Raw genomic sequence first — 18,804 nt, 5'->3', positions numbered from 1 at the left:
GGACTCAAATCCTGCAGTGCCAGACGTGTCCCCCTGCTTAAGCCAGTACATGTCCAGGCCCGTCTGAAGTTTGCTAGAGAGCGTTTGGATGATCCAGAAGAGGATTGGGAGAATGTCATATTGTCAGATGAAACAAAAATAGAACTTTTTGGTAAAAACTCAACTTGTCGTGTTTGGAGGAGAAAGAATGCTGAGTTGCATCCAAAGAACACCATACCTACTGTGAAGCATGGGGGTGGAAACCTCATGCTTTGGGGCTGTTTTTCTGCAAAGGGACCAGGACGACTGATCCATGTAAAGGAAAGAATGAATGGGGCCATGTATCATGAGATTTTGAGTGAAAACCTCCTTCCGTCAGCAAGGGCATTGAAGATGAAACGTGGCTGGGTCTTTCAGCATGACAATGACCCCAAACACACCGCCCGGGCAACGAAGGAGTGGCTTCGTAAGAAGCATTTCAAGGTCCTGGAGTGGCCTAGCCAGTCTCCAGATCTCAACCCCATAGAAAATCTTTGGAGGGAGTTGAAAGTCCATGTTGCCCAGCGACAGCCCCAAAATATCACTGCTCTAGAGGAGATCTGCATGGAGGAATGGGCCAAAATACCAGCAACAGTGTGTGAAAACCTTGTGAAGACTTACAGAAAACGTTTGACCTCTGTCATTGCCAACAAAGGGTATATAACAAAGTATTGAGATGAACTTTTGTTATTGACCAAATACTTATTTTCCACCATAATTTGCAAATAAATTCTTTAAAAATCAGACAATGTGATTTTCTGGATTTTTTTTTCTCATTTTGTCTCTCATAGTTGAGGTATACCTATGATGAAAATTACAGGCCTCACTCATCTTTTTAAGTGGGAGAACTTGCACAATTGGTGACTGACTAAATACTTTTTTGCCCCACTGTATTAATGCAGGATAATTACTGTGGAACATCATTGCTTGACCAGTTTGGTTTAATATATTGCAAGGCATATCACAATCACAGCGTACAGCACTATAATCACCATATACTTCTGTCCATATTGTGCAGCCATGCAAAAACAAGGAAATATTTACATAGCTGGAATTATGTAAGGATTATTGAATAATGAAAACTGAATCAGTCCAAAAATAGCTAAGAAATTATCCAACAGAAAACCATTCTTTGAACAAAGTTGCATAACGGTGTCTAAAAGGGATTATGAGGTTTGACCAAATTCCTGCCTGTTTTTAGAGCATTATGATAAATTGCTAGTTGATCATTTAAAGGACATCCTCTCATATTTCGATTACGTTCATTGTCTTATATTAAATATAGTTAGGTTTTTTTTCTTTTTTATCAGACATCTAATTTTTGGGTTTGTTTACCTGACATGTTTCGACGTACGACTGTCGTCTTCCTCAGAGTGTCACCGGATGTTATTGGTGACGCATCTTTTATCAGCTGATGTTTCTGAAGGCGTAGCCTTCCTGTCTGGTTTGACAGGTCGGTCACGCCTTCTACTGTCTGCAATAAAACTTACATTGGGGAGACAGGAAGGAGTTTCAACACAAGAAAAAATGAACATAAGAAAGAGTGCGAAAAGGAGACAGCTACAAGACAAACCCGAACAATAAAAGAAAAGGCACAACAGGAAAATTATAAGTCAGCTATAACAGATCACTGCAAAAGGGAAAATCATATTATGGACTGGGGGAATGCCAGAGTCATCCGCACAGAAGATAACAAACATCAGTGCTGGATCAGGGAGGCCATGGAGATCCGTAAGCGAAGTCCGAGGACCATCAACCGGGATGAGGGAGCATACATGCTCTCCCACACCTGGAGTGCCATCTTGCAGGGGACGAACAGACAGTAGAAGGCGTGACCGACCTGTCAAACCAGACAGGAAGGCCACGCCTTCAGAAACATCAGCTGATAAAAGATGCGTCACCAATAACATCCGGTGACACTCTGAGGAAGACGACAGTCGTACGTCGAAACATATCAGGTAAACAAACCCAAAAACTAGATGTCTGATAAAAAAGAAAAAAAAAAACTAACTATAGGACATCCTCTCATACAGGGAGGTGATAACCCGAATAAGTGTGTTTTGTTTTCCAAATATGAGAAGAGCGTATTTCTTTCGAAATACAAAATATGCAGTGCCCTCCATGATTATCAGCCCCCTTGTAAAGATCAGTAAAAAGGATTTGAAAAAATCCATCGTTTGGTCAAGTCGCTTCATCTCACACTGACAAAAAATGAGAAAAGTCTCACCTTTAATCGAAATTAATTTATTCAGAGAAAAACAAACCCCTCATCAAGAAATAATTATTTTCATCAAAAAGGCATGTCCCACTATTATTGGCACCTTCCATCCGTTATCTGTAGCCACTTTATCCTGTTCTACAGGGTCGCAGGCAAGCTGGAGCCTGAAAATGTCCATTTCTACTGTTAGGGCGATAATAAAAAAGTGACACCAACTGGTACTGTTACTGTACAAACTTGCCTGGAAGAGAACCCAAGTTTATTTTGCCCCATGTACAGTGAACAGGATGGTAAGAGAGGTGTAAAAAATCCCCAAGGAGCACTGTTGGTGAATTACAAGAAAAAGTAAAATCTTGGGTTTTCCAAGTCTCCAAAACCACCATCAGATGCCACCTCCATGCCAACAGATTATGTGGACGTTATGCCAGGGAAAAAAGCCTTTTCTGTCAGTTCACCAAAAACATAAGCACCTGCAGTTTGCGAAACAATAAAACAACTTTGACTGGAACAAAAATGGTGCTTTTTGGCAATAAACACTCAAGGTGAGTTTGGTGTAAAAAGAAAGATGGCTATAATGAAAAGAACCCGATCCCCGATATGGTGCAAGTTCTTTTGGGACTGTTTTTCCTCCAAAGGCCCTGGAAACCTTGTGAGGGTACATGGCATCATGGACTCCATGAAGTACCAGGAGATTTTAAATCAAAATCTGGCTGCCTCTGCCAGGAAACTAAAACTGGGTCATCACTGGCTCTTCCAGCAGGAGAGTGATTCCAAGCATATGTCCAAATCAACACAAAAATGGTTCACTGAGCACAGAATCAAGCTTCTACCCTGGCCATCTCAATCCCCTGACCTGAACCCCAGTAAAAACCTGTGGGGTGAACTGAAGAGAAGAGAGAGCACAAGAGAGGGACATTTACTAAAATGTCTCTTTTTTTTTTTTAAATCTTAAAACATATCTTCCTTTGCATTTTGTTGTGGATTCTATATTAACTACTTAAGATATAAAACATTCACGGAATTTATAGCACATTATGATCCAGCGTTAGGGTCAGAAATAAAGCTGGTAAATTGATCACAGATTAATCTAGCTCTATAACTGAGCTGTTAAACTACATCCCAGTGCTGTAACCCTGGATGATCTGGAGAGATCATGTCAAGATGAACGGTCTCAGATGCCCTGCTCTGTATAAAATGTTACAGGAGAGACGCAGTGCTGTTTTACTGGCAAAGGGAAGGTGTACAGAGTATTAAATGCAGGGGTACCAATAATAGTGGCACATGTGTTTTTGTTGAAAATAATTCTTTCTTGATGGGGGATTTGTTTTTCTCTAAATAAACTTATTTCAATTAAAAGTTGGATTTTTCTCATTTTTTTCAGTGTGAGATGAAGCGACTTCGCCAAAAGATGGATATTTTTTTCCTAACCATTTTTACTGATCTTTACAAGGGGTGCCAATAATTGTGGAGGGCACTATATATGGTTTAAGGTTTTTGCTTCATGCAACAATATGTTTCTAAGGGTGTATTCAGACCAGGATAGTTCGATAGTTCACTTGCTTTGGTCCGAACCAAATGTTTTTTTTATTTTTTCATTTTGGTGCGGTTCGCTTTCACACTGTACATTTTAGTAAGCGTACCAAAATCTGTCAACAAAGCCACGCGCCCTGAGGTCGTTCAGCTATTGGTCAGAGACGACACACGCACAAAGCGTTAAGCTCAAAAGTAGTCATGGAGGCTTTCCGTGCTGTTATTCTTTTTAATGTCATCAAAGCTATATGTTTTTTCCAGTTCTTACTGTTTTCACAATTGTGCGATTACTATGCTGTTGTACAAGTAATTTATCAACGACGACTTCAAAGGGCAAGGCGGCTACGGAGGATAGCGCTGATGAGCACACATCATGTTGTGACAGTTCTGGCTCTTCACGCAATAGATGAATTTCTTTTTTGCGTCGCTAGTACCGCCACTTTTTGAAAGAATGTCCCTGATTTTAATGTAGGTCTGACGGAGTTTCTTCACTTTTAGCCGACATTGTTCTGGGGAGCGCGTGAACCCCTTCTCCTTCATTTTCTCACTGAATACAGCAAACACGTCGGCATTTTTGTGTGTTCTCTCCAAAAGCTCAGATATGTGGACATCTGCCCATATATCCACAAGGGTGCGCGTTTCTTCCTCGGCCCACGTTTGCCCCCTACTCATTTTTTGTACTCTGTAGTCTAGCCTACCACTGGTCTGAATGACTGAACGACTGTTGTAAGGTTCCCTTGACAACCAAAACAGTGTTTGCACTTTGCGGTGGAGTGTCAAGACTCTGTTTCCCATAATGCTCGACAAACGACGGAAGCTCCCGAGGTACAAAAAAGCAAAACTGTCGGATTAGGTCCGGTCTGCTTTCACACCTCCAAAAGATCCGCACCAGGGTTCCTTTGGTCCGGACCGAGTCTGACCTTGCAGCTCGGTCTCGGTCCGCTTGTTTGGTCCAGACCAGAGTTCGGTGGTTTGTATTCAGACCAACCCAAAAGGTCCGGACCAAGGGAAATTTGATTTGTTTGGTCGTTTGGTCCGGACCAAACAACGTAGGTGTGAATACGCCATAAGACTTCTACTTTCGTCTGCAATAGGTCAATGAATTGTCCAAATTGAAGCCTTTTTACTAATCTTTCCAAGGTGTGCCAATAATTATGGAGGGCACTGTAAATCATTGGTGAAGTACAATAATAACTGAGTACATAATCAATAGATATATAAATCAAAATAGACATAAGGATCACAAATTGCGTGTGTGTGTGGCCAGACTCTCTCAGACTCCTCAGACTCTGAATGAGCTGTTAAAGAGCATGAAGCTGCTGGAGACCCTGCAAGCTGATCTAAGTAAGACAGAGAGCCAGATTCCTCCCATCAGAGAGAAGTTTGCCATCTTGGAGAAACATGAGGTCGCAGTGGAACATGACGTGAGTATTCTATCCAGAAATACTGACAACACACACTCGTGTGTTTCAAGCAAGTCCATCACTGACCTTAGAATTCACTCTATTTTTGTGGCTACTGCCTCATACGGTAGAAGTGAAGCGAGGCAGTAGCCCTACAGCATGTCATCATGTTGTAAGAATGTAAGAACGAGTGTAACAATAGCGCACTGCGCGCATGCACATACAGTGGCATGCAAAAGTTTGGGCATCCTGACTGAAAATGTCTGTTACTGTGAATAGTCAAGTGAGCAGAAGATGAACTGATCACCAAAAGGCATAAAGGTCAAGACGACACGTTTCTTTTCAGCGTTTTCTGCAAGATTTGTGTATTATTTTTATTTTGTACAATTGGAGAGTGAAAAAAGAAAAGGAACACCATGCGAAAGTTTGGGCACCCTAATACATTTGAGTTCTCAGGTAACTTTTACCAAGGTTCCAGACCTTAATTAGCTTATTGAGCTGTGGCTTGTTCAAATTGTTCATTAGGAAAGGTCAGATGATGCAGATTTCAAAGCTGTATAAATTCTCTGACTCCTCAAACTTGTCCCTAAAATCAACAGCCATGGGCTCCTCTAAGCAACTCCCTCGCATTCTGAATAATAAAATAATTGATGCTCACAAAGCAGGAGAAGGCTACAAGAACGTAGCAAAGTGTTTTCAGGTAGCTGTTTCCTCAGATCGTAAATGTTATTAAGAAATGGCAGTTAACAGAAAGAGTGGAGATCAAGGAGAGGTCTGGAAGATGAAGAAAACTTTCTGAAAGAACTGCTCGTTGGATTGCTAGAAAAGCAAATAAAACCCTGTTTGCCTGCAAAAGACCTTCAGAAAGATTTAGCAGACCCTGGAGTGGTGGTGCACTGTTCTACTATGCAGCGATACATGAACAAATATGACCTTCATGGGAGAGTCATCAGAAGAAAACTTTTCCTGTGTCCCAGCCACAAAATTCAGCATCTGAAGTTTGCAAATGAACATCTAAATAAGCCTGATGCATTTTGGAAACGAGTCCTGTGGACTGATGAAATCAAAATAGAACTTTTTGGCCACAATGTGCAAAGGTATGTTTGGAGAAAAAAGGGTGTCAAATTCCAGGAAAAGAACACCTCTCCAACTCTGAAGCATGGGTGTGGATCGATCATGCTTTGGGGTTGTGTTGCAGCCAGTGGCACAGGGCGCATTTCATTGGTCGAGGGAAGCATGGATTCGAATAAATACCAGCAAACTCTGGAAGCAAACATCACACCATCTGTAAAAAAGTTGAAGTTAAAAAGAGGACGGGTCCTACAATAAGACGATGATCCAAAACACACCTCAAAATCTACAATGGAATACCTCAAGAGGCCCAAGCTGAAGGTTTTGCCCTCACAGTCCCCTGACCTAAACATCATTGAAAATCTGTGGATAGATCTCAAAAGAGCAGTGCATGCAAGACAGCCCAAAAAACTTGTAGAACTGGAAGCCTTTTGCAAGGACGAATGTGTGAAAATCTCCCAGGTAAGAACTGAAAGATTATTAGCTGGCTACAAAAAGTGTTTACAAGCTGTGATACTTGCCAAAGGGGGTGTTACTAGGTACTCACCATGCAGGGTGCCCAAACTTTTGCTTCGGGCCCTTTTCCTTTTTTGTCATTTTGAAAATGTAAAAGATGAAAATAAAAAATTGTTTTTGCTTAAAATATAAAGGGAATGAGTCATCTTTAACTTTATGCCTTTTGGAGATCATTTCATCTTCAACTTGCTTAACTGTTCACAGTAACAGCAATTTTGACCAGGGGTGCCCAAACTTTTGCATACCCCTGTACGCATAAGCATTACAATCATCAGAACGGCAAATCGTGATCTCGCGATACGAACAGTTAATTTCGCGTTATCAAAGGTACACAAGAACGAGTGGTGAAGCCACTATGTCATCGTAATGTAAGAATGAGTGTCACAATAGCGAAACTTGGTAACCAATCGGCACTTATCCTGATCAAGTTCGATTACCCGTTCTACTTCTTGATAAACTTCGGAACCAATCAGAGCCAGAAACGAAATAAGAGAAACCTCGTTATAACTTCGTAGTATCGGAAGATAATCAGCAGATAAAAAGATAAACGAAATTCACCTCGTGGTTCGCCAAGGCTGCTGATTCGATATCAAGTCGGTGGTGTTTATTTGAAGAAAATTTACCTTTTGATAATCACAGCTTTTGTTTGGTCCTTCTGAAAGGTCGAATGAAAGGTTTTGTAAGGGTTTTTTTTTTTTGGCAGATATATTGAAAAGCCGATGTCAAACTCCTGCTCATCTCATTATCTGTAGCTGCTTATGCTGTTCTACAGGGTCGCAGGCAAGCTGGAGCCTATCCCAGCTGACTACGGGCGAAAGGCGGGGTACACCCTGGACAAGTCGCCAGGTCATCACAGGGCTGACACATAGACACAGACAACCATTCACACTCACATTCACACCTACGCTCAATTTAGAGTCACCAGTTAACCTAACCTGCATGTCTTTGGACTGTGGGGGAAACCGGAGCACCCGGAGGAAACCCACGCGGACACGGGGAGAACATGCAAACTCCACACAGAAAGGCCCTCGCCGGCCACGGGGCTCGAACCCGGACCTTCTTGCTGTGAGGCGACAGCGCTAACCACTACACCACCGTGCCGCCCACAAACTCCTGCTATTCGCTTTAATTTTTTTATTTTATTTTTTTTATTTTTTAGAGTCTTTACACTACACTTGTGAAACAAAATGTGCTCATTAGTACTAAATAATGCTTCTAAGACGATTTGTGAACAAGTGCTTTCTTACTCTTTAAAAAATAGATCTAGTTCACAGCACTGTATTTTGAACAAAACACAGTAAACAAAATTGGTAAACAAAATACTCCAAGCCCTGATGCTGCTCACAGCTTGGTGATGCTCGCAAGAGATGAGGCGAGTAGAATTGATAACATGTATCTATGCTATATTTACTGTATGGACATGGTATCAGGAAGCAATGTTATTTATAAGCAGCAACCATATGGACCCATAAGGGACCTATTTTTAACCTCTTCCTCTCCATTCTGTATATTTCTATGTTCTCTCTCTCTCTCTCTCTGCAGATTCAAGTTATGTTGGATGGTCTCAATGATGAGTGGGCGTGGTTCCAGCAGGTGTTGATTGACAGCAGTGCCATGTTGAAAAAACACAAGGAAAAGTTCAAGAGTGGTCTCAGCCTTTCTGCTGAGGAGTTCAAGAAGAAGACACAGTCTGTCCTGCATGACTTTATCAGCACAGGTACTCTCTCTCTCTCTCTCTCTCTCTCTCTCTCTCTCTCTCACACACAGAGTTTACATAAGGAATAAAACGTGATGGGGTATGCCAATATAGAAAAATAATCAACAGGCTGATGTGATGCAGTTTCAAGATTTCAGGATTTGTTTATTGTCATTTTTTTCCGCACTTCCATGCAGTCAAGAATGAAATACCATGCCACCTACCCTAAACAAATATACAGTACTGTGCAAAAGTCTTAGGCACCTTACTTTTTTTTTTTAGTACAATCTTTGTGATAGACTTTTTTATTTTATGACTTCTACATTATGGAACTCATACAAAAACACTTTAGATTTCCAAACATTAGTTTTCCAGCACAAAATTAAATGTTACAGAAAAATGTTTGCATGTCAGTAAAGAAGGCAGCATATTACATAACAGACCACTTTTCAGACAAAAACATCATGAAGGTTGCTGGGTTTTGCTGCAGAAATAAGCAAACATGACCGTCAAAGTGTCCAGAAGAACTGTCTAATTCTGTAAGATGCTCAGTAAAAGCTCACTTCCTTATAAAACTACACTAACTGTACCTGAGGCTGATTTTTTTTTTTTTTAAGCAAAGGGGTTGTCACACCAAACATTAATTTTTTTAATGTAGAAATATTTAATTTCATTATTTTTGAAGGCATCTTTGCTCTACAGCATGTCATTGCATGTGCTTAAAACTTTTGTACAGTACTATATATCCATCCATTATTTGTAATCACTTATCCTGTGCAGGGTCGCGGGCAAACTGGAGCCTATCCCAGCTGACTACGGGCGAAAGGCGGGGTACACCCTGGACAAGTCGCCAGGTCATCACAGGGCTGACACATAGACGCAGACAACCATTCACATTCACACCTACGCTCAATTTAGAGTCACCAGTTAACCTAACTTGCATGTATTTGGACTGTGGGGGAAACCGGAGCACCCGGAGGAAACCCACGCGGACACCGGAGCACCCGGAGCAAACTCCACACAGAAAGGCCCTCGCCAGCCACTGGGCTCGAACCCAGAACCTTCTTGCTGTGAGGCGACAGTGCTAACCACTACACCACCATGCCACCAGTACTATACATAGAATAGCTAAAATAACTATGGAAAGAGTAGTTACAGATAAGTGCTAAAAAATAATAAATACCATTCACTTACACATTTACCATTTAGCAGCAATTTTATTTGAGGTAATTCTCTTTTTTTACATGAGGTGCATGGTGTGGTGTGTAAGAATTGCATGAGTGGAGTGTAAACTGTAAAGTCCAGAGTTGCACTAGTGGAGCATAACCTGCAAAGTCCAGAAATCCACCGGAGTGTAAAGTGCATGGTGTGGTGTCTAATAATTGCACAAGTGCGGTGTAAAGTAAAGTGCTCAGTGTGGTATGTGAGGATTGGATTGCACTTGTGGAGTAGTCCAGTGGTGGGGGGTCAAGAGTGTTCAGGACCCTCACAACAAGAGGGCTAAAACTGTTGAGAAACCTGGAGGTATGAAGTATGGGAGTAGTCCTTCAGGATGCTAGAGGCTCTGTGGATGCAACTCTGGTTGACAATCTCCAGCAGGGATGGGAAAGGGGCACCAATGATCTTCCCTGCTGTTCTCACAAGCCTGTCCAGCTGTTTTAGTTCAGATGCTGTGCAGGATCCGAACCAGGTAGTGATGCAGTAGTCAGAACACTTTCAGTGGTGCCCCTGGAGAAGGTGGAGAGGGCTGGGATGGGTAGGCTGGCCTGCTTCAGCCTCCGGAGGGGGTGCAGCCACTGTTGCACCTTCTTCACAATGGCTGTGGTGTTGGTCGAGGAGGTCAGGTTGTCCTCCAGGTGTAGACCCAGGGACTTGATGGTGTTGACCCTCTCGATAGTCTCAGTGGGGGGTGGGGGGGGGGGGGGGGTAATGCTCTGCACGGGCCTTTCTGAAGTCTATGACCATTTCCTTGGTCTTGTCAACATTCAGGAAGAGGATGTGTTTGTTGCACCATGCTCCCAGCCACTCCAAATAGAGAAAGAGAGAGAAAGCACAGGTTGTTAGGTATGCCCAGTGTCACCTGATGAGTAAGAATAGTATACATTTTGTGCTGAGCGCAAGCAGGGACTCCAGCAAAACTAACTATGACAGCATAACTAAAAGGGAAGAGCCAGAAGGTAACACAGGCATGAGGGCACCCCGGGACATAAAGCAGCCAGCCACTACACCATCAACGACCTCGAGTGAGCAAGTGAGTGGGGACTGACAGCATCCAAACATCCCAGTTTACCAAAACTCTCTATGCCTGAGGAACCTCCAGATCTACTCCTTTACCTCATAAACATTTTTAACAAAAGGCTTGACTAAGCAGATGTTTTCAGCTTAGACTTAAACGCTGAGACTGTGTCTGATTCCCGGACATTACTTGGAAGGCTGTTCCATAACTGTGGGGCTTTGTAAGAAAAGGCTCCGCCCCCTGATGTAGCCTTCACTATATGAGGTACCAGCAGATAGCCTGCACCTTTTGATCTAAGTAGGTGTGGCGGGTCATAAAGGACCAGAAGTTCACTCAGGTACTGTGGTGAGAGACCATTCAGTGCTTTAAAGGTCAATAGTAGTATTTTATAATCAATACGAAATTTGACTGGGAGCCAGTGCAGTGTGGATAAGACAGGGGTGATGTGGTCATATTTTCTAGTTCTAGTAAGGACTCTTGCTGCTGCATTTTGAACTAACTGGAGCTTGTTTATGCACTGATTGGAACATCCAGACAGAAAGGCATTACAATCATCCAACCTGGAGGTAACAAAAGCATGAACTAGTTTTTCTGCGTCGTGTAGTGACATTAAATTTCTTATCTTGGCAATATTTCTGAGATGAAAGAAAGCTATCCGGGTGATGTTATCAGTGTGAGTTTCAAATGAAAGACTGGGGTCAATAATCACCCCGAGGTCTTTTACTGCTGCATGTGAAGAAACAGAAAGGCTATCCAGAGTTATTGTGTAATCCGAAAACCTACTTCTAGCTGCATGTGGTCCTAGTACAAGTAATTCAGTCTTGTCAGAATTAAGCAGAAGGAAGTTAATAAGCACCCAGTGTCTAATGTCCTTTACACATTCTTCAATTCTATTAAACTGGTGTCTTTCATCTGGTTTCGCAGAAACATACAACTGTGTGTCATCAGCATAACAGTGGAAACTAATACAATGTTTACGAATAATATCACCCAGAGGTAACGTATATAAAGAAAAAAGCAGTGGACCCAAGACAGAACCCTGTGGAACACCAAATTGTACCTCAGTATGTCTAGAAAAATCACCATTTACATCAACATACTGATAGCGATCAGTTAAATAAGAGCTGAGCCAGGAGAGGGCCGTTCCCTTAACTCCCACAACATTTTCTAGTCTATCCAGAAGAATGGAATGATCAGTGGTATCAAATGCTGCACTAAGGTCAAGCAACACAAGCAGCAAGACACAGCCCTGATCAGACGCCAACAGTAGGTTGTTTACTACTTTAACCAGAGCTGTCTCTGTGTTATGATGAAGTGTAAATCCTGATTTATACATTTCATGGATGTTATTCCTATGTAAATATAAGCATAACTGCTGTGCCACAGCTTTTTCAAGGATCTTGGCGATAAAGGAGAGGTTTGATATTGGCCGATACTTGGACAGCTGACAGGGCTCAAGGTCAGGTTTTTTAATCAGGGGTTTGATAACTGCAAGTTTAAAGGATTTGGGTACATAGCCAATCGTAAGAGAAGAATTTATTATTTTTAGAAGCGGTTCAATTACTTCAGGTATTATCTGTTTGAATAGACGTGTAGGTAAGGGATCTAGTACACAAGTTGAGGCTTTTGATGCGGAGATTAATGAAAGTAGTTCGATTTCTCAAAGGGTAGTAAAACATTCTAATTGCTGATCTGATACAGTTATATTATTAACTACAGGGTCACTTAAATTGTCACTTAAGTTGTCCGACCTTAAATTAGTAGTTTGAATATTTTGTCGGATATTTTCAATTTTGTCATTGAAAAAAATTAATGAAATCGTTGCGACTACATACTGCAGGTGTGCGTGTGTCTATAGTGGACTTGTTTCCTGGTTAATTTTGCTACAGTATTAAATAGGAATCTAGGATTATTTTGTTATCTTCTGTTAGGGAAGAGAGATATGTTGATCTCACAGCACTAAGAGCTTTTCTATACTTCAGGAAGCTCTCTTTCCAAGCTAATTTTAACACTACTAATTTTGTTTGACGCCATTTACGTTCCAGTTTTCGAGTGGTCTCTTTTAAAGTGCGAGTGTCATCGTTATACCAGGGTGCTAATTTTTTTCTCTTTGATCATTTTCCTTTTAAGAGGAGCTACATTATCTAAAGTATAGCGGAACGTTGACTCTAAGCATTCAGTTGCCTGATCAAGTTCTGCGGGGGCTGACAGTGACCCAATCAAAGTTGATAACTCTGGGAGATCATTTATAAAGCTCTGTGCAGTAGTTGACATGAATGTACGTTTAATACAGTAGCGTGGTGAGGTGCATATATTATTACTCAGACATATTTTGAATGAGATGAGATAATGATCTGAGATAACTTCAGACTGTGGAAGTATGACTATATTTTCTATGTTTAACCCAAATGTTAGTATTAGATCGAGGGTGTGACCACCATTATGGGTCGGTCCTATGACCCCTACTGAATCTAAAATGGACACAAATGCTGTTTTCAAAGGGTCTTCTGGGTTATCAAAGTGAATATTAAAATCTCTGACAACTAAAGCTTTGTCTAAGGAAATAACCAGGTTTGAGATAAAATCTGCAAATTCAGAAAGAAACTCAGAATATGGCCCCGGGGGCCTGTAAATAATAAGTAACGGAATTAACTGGGTAGACTTGCTTTTCGAGGCTACATACATTATATTAGTATGAAGAACTTCAAATGTATTAAAGTTATAACCAGGTTTTTGTGTTACACCTAGATAATCATTATAAATAACCGCGACGCCTCCTCCTCTACCAGTTAGATGAGGCTGGTGTATATAACTCAACTGTATCCAGGAGGACTCGCTTCATTTAATGCTATATATTCATTTGGCTTAATCCATGTTTCAGTTAAACACAGTACATTCAACTCCTGATCAGTAATGAGTTCATTAACAATTAGTGCTTTAGATGTAAGAGATCTAATATTTAATTGCCCCACCTTTAGATCAAAGGTGCTGGTAGCATCTGTACAGTCAGTATGATCTAATTTTATATTAATTAGGTTACTGGAACAAACTCTCTGAGTATTTCTACTTTTTTTGTTTAGCTCGGGGAACAGACAGTCTGAATGTAGTGGACTCTGAGTGACGACTCTGTGCAGCGAGCAGACAGTCAGTTTAGCCTGTTCGTCTGCTCACTGGCCTTGGCTCTGGATTGTCAGAAGTTAACTAGGCCTGTTCTGAGACTATGAGCTATGCTGCAAGAAACGAGAGCAGCACTTTCCCGAGTGGGATGGATACCGTCCCGCCCTAACAGGCCAGCAGTGCCCTCAAAATTAGTCCAATTATCTATAAACCCCACACTGTTTTCAGAGCACCACCTGGACAACCAGCAGTTCAGTGACCATAACCTGCTGTAAGCTATGTTGCCACACCGCATTGGGATGGGGCCAGAGCATACTACAGCATTGGACATCACCTTTGCTAATTTAAACACCCCTACAAAGTTATTCTTAGTAACCTCAGACTGACGAAGGCGTATATCATTAACTCCTACATGGATAACTATCTTTGAGAACCTGTGCTTGCCTAGGACCCTAAGATTACCTGCTATGTCCGGCACCCTGGCTCCCGGTATACACCTGACTAAAGCTGCTGGTGCCCCTAAAGGCTGAGCTAATTTCACGTGCCGTATGATAGAGTCCCCTGTAACCAGAGCTCTTTCAGGTTTCTCAGCGGGTGCATCACTGAGGAGGGCAGACCTGTTCGACACGTGAAGTGGAGAAGAGTGGTGCTCCCGTGGGTGAGCCTCAGCAGTAGCTTTGGCTCTACGCTTATGCTGCCAAGTCGTCACCCATTTGCCCCGCTGTGAGGGCTCTAATGCCAGAATTGGGGGATTACTAACTCCACCTAGGGCATCCAGACTTTCCTCTGCAGAAACTACACTGTTCTCATTCTCACTAACCCTCTCGAAAGTCTGGATGCGCACCTCCAAAGCTACAATCTTCTCCATCACAGAGCTAACTAATCTGCACTTATCACAAATAAAGCTATCACTAGCGACGGAGGAAGAATGACTAAACATCCTGCATTCAGCACACTGAACAAGCTGAAGGTGTGCCATGATGACAGGATTCACGTACCTTAATCGAGGATCTGTTGATATTGAAGCAGATCCGATGTAGATGGCCTCCGCTTGTGGTCTTTATGCAGGATGAGAAAAAAGAAAGCTTCCAGTCTTGGCGTTCTTCCGAAAAAATTTAAAATGTGGAAAAAACTTTATTGAAAGTACAATGAAAACTGAAAAGTCTCATCATCTCTAGCCACTTTATCCTGTTCTACAGGGTCGCAGGCAAGCTGGAGCCTATCCCAGCTGACTACGGGCGAAAGGCAGGGTACACCCTGGACAAGTCGCCAGGTCATCACAGGGCTGACACATAGACACAGACAACCATTCACACTCACATTCACACCTACGCTCAATTTAGAGTCACCAGTTAACCTAACCTGCATGTCTTTGGACTGTGGGGGAAACCGGAGCACCCGGAGGAAACCCACGCGGACACGGGGAGAACATGCAAACTCCACACAGAAAGGCCCTCGCCGGCCCCGGGGCTCGAACCCAGGACCTTCTTGCTGTGAGGCGACAGCGCTAACCACTACACCACCGTGCCGCCTATTATTATTATTATACATACACACTCTCTTCATATCAGCATTCTCAAAGGCCAACACTAGCTTACCCATGACTCAGTGCTGTTAGTGCGGCAGTCTATTTAACTTCCAGCCGGTGTAGCATTGAGCAGTAGCATTAGCGAAGGCCACCGCTAGCTTACCCGCAACTCAGTGCTGTTAGCGCGGCAGTCCAGTTACCTTCCAGCTGGTGTAGTGTTAGCGAAGGCCAACACTAGTGCAGTCAAGCTGAATATTATTATTATTATTATTTTCCCTGTGTAATTTACTGAGTTGCTTTTAAAATCAACATCGACAGCGACACACAACAGCGCGACCTGGCAGCCAAAATTCTCTCAAACTTCTGCTTTTAACAAAGCAATCCTGGTGGCCATATTTGTTTACAAATTGTCACTATTGCTCGCTAGCACGGAAGTCATACATCTCCGACGTCTGACGTCGTGCTGTCTTGACAACGTGCAATTATTGTAACAATAATGCACGCTCATTCTCCATTGGGTAGAGTGACATAATACACGTAGGGTAAGCGATATGTGAACAATATTGCATGCTATCGAACCAAATGAACGAAACCCGCTAGAAGGGAATAGAAGACGTTTTTATTCCATGGAAAAAGTGTCCAGTATGTATAATAATTTGTGATAATGACCAGCTTACTGTTCATTATCCCTTACTTACTGTTGTAGCAGCACGTCTTTCTTTTCAAAAATTCTAAGTAAAGGTCTAAGTACAAAAAACTTCGTGAGATGAACAATTACGCACGTGATTTGAACATTTTTTATTGTGGAGCATTCACCACAGGGCGGCACGGTGGTGTAGTGGTTAGTGCTGTCGCCTCACAGCAAGAAAGTCCGGGTTCGAGCCCCGTGGCCGGTGAGGGCTTTTCTGTGTGGAGTTTGCATGTTCTCCCCGTGTCCGCGTGGGTTTCCTCCGGGTGCTCCGGTTTCCCCCACAGTCCAAAGACATGCAGGTTAGGTTAACTGGTGACTCTAAATTGACCGTAGGTGTGAATGTGAGTGTGAATGGTTGTCTGTGTCTACGTGTCAGCCCTGTGATGACCTGGCGACTTGTCCAGGGTGTACCCCGCCTTTCGCCCGTAGTCAACTGGGATAGGCTCCAGCTTGCCTGCGACCCTGTAGAAGGATAAAGCGGCTACAGATAATGAGATGAGATGAGCATTCACCACACAGCTGGTACTATAGTCAGGACTGCTGTTATAGAAACTAAATAAACACCTTCTGACCAATCAGATTCGAGAATTTGACAGTGCTGTGGTATAAAAATATATTTTGGTACCTGATTTTTATCGATATGTTTATTTTACCTCTACAAAAAAACAAGTTAAGAATGAACAAATGTGGCGTAATTGACTGCAGTATTGATATTGGATTGTCATCTCGCCCATCCTGAACGGGCACGTACAGACTTAAGCAGTAACAGAGGCCACATACTAATCTTCCGATCCAGTACTTTGAAAATGTCCATTGTGTAGCCAGATGAGAGAGCATGTTGTTGAGGTTATGTGTACTATGCTGAGAGAGGCACGTAGAGCAGGTTGGTGGTCAGCGCTGACTGAAGCCCCCCCACTGAGTGCCCCAGATCTCTGCAGGCCTCCACAGCTCTAGGTCACCTCTCTACATGAGCTCCATGAAGGATGCCTTACTATCACAGCACTCGTGATGTAGGGGCTGAACAGTGTGTGCAGAGCGCACTACAGCCATTCACCCTCCCGCTAAGCAAAAAGAGTTCTCCAGAGCCAATTAAGCATGGTGTAATTCTTCACATTCACCCCTCACACACTTTTTCTCCTACTTTTAGTTTTGTGATTCTCATTTGGTTTTTCCTTTCCTCTTGCTCTTTTGCTCTCTCTCTCTGAATGCTATATGCAGTTTTGCTCCCTCATCACACATTCTGAGTGCATTTTTCCCACCTCCTTTATTCCTCCTCCGTTTCCTGTTGTTTATCTCCTTTTTTATTCTCCACACCCATTAAAATGAGATTGAAAAGTTCCTCTTTTTCTCACTCATGTTCGCCGCCACTTTTCCTTCGGACTAACACCAAAGTCATATTGTGACGAAGAGTATCAAAGAGGACAAAGCTCTTGTCCTACTTTTCTTCCCTCTTTTCTTATGATCCTTTTCGTTTATTTCTCTCCTTCACCCCTCGCACCCGAAACTCCTCCTCCTCCTCCTTTCCTGGTTCTCTTTCCTCCTAGTTTGTGCATGATTGTAGATAGCTATGTGAAGTCTCCCTTAGCAAAAAGTAGTATGCTTAAAGTTCATTTTATTAAGTATGCTTCAGTATAAGTATAGCAAGTATACTACAGACCATATACTTTTAGTGTACTAGAAAGTATACGAATGTAATACTTTTTCGGACTAAATTGGAACATTTCAAGTTTATAAAAGTATACTTTAAAGTTCATTCTAAGTTTGCAAAAGTACACTTTAAAGTATACAACAAGTACACTCATCTATATACTATCAATGTACTTGGTATATCCCTCTCGTATGCTTGAAGTATACCACAAGTACACTTATCGATATACTGCCATTGTACTAGTTATACACTACCGTTCAAAAGTTTGGGGTCACCCAGACAATTTAGTGTTTTCCATGAAAAGTCACACTTTTATTTCCCACCATAAGTTGTAAAATGAATAGAAAATATAGTCGAGACATTTTTCTGGCCATTTTGAGCATTTAATTGACCCCACAAATGTGATGCTCCAGAAACTCAATCTGCTCAAAGGAAGGTCAGTTTTATAGCTTCTCTAAAGAGCTCAACTGTTTTCAGCTGTGCTAACATGATTGTACAAGGGTTTTCTAATCATCCATTAGCCTTCTGAGGCAATCAGTGCGTTTACATGCACATAGAGAAAATCGAATTTCTGCCGTAGCTCGACTGAAATCGAAGTTCTAAATGCCATGGAAACACCTTAGCTAGGCTGAAATCGAACCGAACTGGATTTCTCGTAATCAAGCTACGCGACCTAGATTATGCGATTGTAGCCGAGCTACTTAGTGCATGTAAACCCTATCGAGCTACGTAGTCGAGCTACTTACTTCAGCACTGCCCCTTCCGGAAGTGACGCGATGGTGTACAGAATGTTCAGCAAGTGCTGAGCTGCTTCGTTGTTGTCCATCTTCTCTCTCTCGATGTTGCTGTCCTCGTCGTCGTTCTTCTTGTGAACACGGAACTGATAACTTTGTTTATACTCTTGAATAGCTCTTCTTCATGACGACAACCGGAAGTGTACCAACACGATGGGGCGTGTAGCGCCACCTGTGGCTCGGGTGCACAATGTACCTCACACAATAGCTCGATTTCCTTGTGTGCATGTAGGATTGGATTTCTCTAGCACCCCTGTTGGGACCCTTAGCTCGATTACCGACAATAGCTCGATTTGGATGTGCATGTAAACGCACTGACTGAGCAAACACATTGTACC

General features: G+C 42.4%; 1 protein-coding gene across 1 annotated transcript in view; it reads left to right on the top strand.

Moving 5' to 3' along the window:
• Positions 1-18,804, top strand: part of dnah2 (dynein, axonemal, heavy chain 2) — a 432,951-nt gene that overhangs the window by 163,882 nt on the left and 250,265 nt on the right. Inside the window, exons 22-23 of the mRNA XM_060919614.1 lie at positions 5,034-5,190; positions 8,299-8,473. Of these exons, the coding sequence (XP_060775597.1) occupies positions 5,034-5,190; positions 8,299-8,473 (332 nt within the window). The remainder of the gene's footprint in view (positions 1-5,033; positions 5,191-8,298; positions 8,474-18,804) is intronic.

The sequence above is a fragment of the Neoarius graeffei genome, chromosome 1 (genome assembly GCF_027579695.1).
Source record: "Neoarius graeffei isolate fNeoGra1 chromosome 1, fNeoGra1.pri, whole genome shotgun sequence".
Taxonomy (NCBI): domain Eukaryota; kingdom Metazoa; phylum Chordata; class Actinopteri; order Siluriformes; family Ariidae; genus Neoarius; species Neoarius graeffei.
Note: the sequence above shows the minus strand (reverse complement) of the source record. Positions and strands in the feature narration are given on the sequence as shown.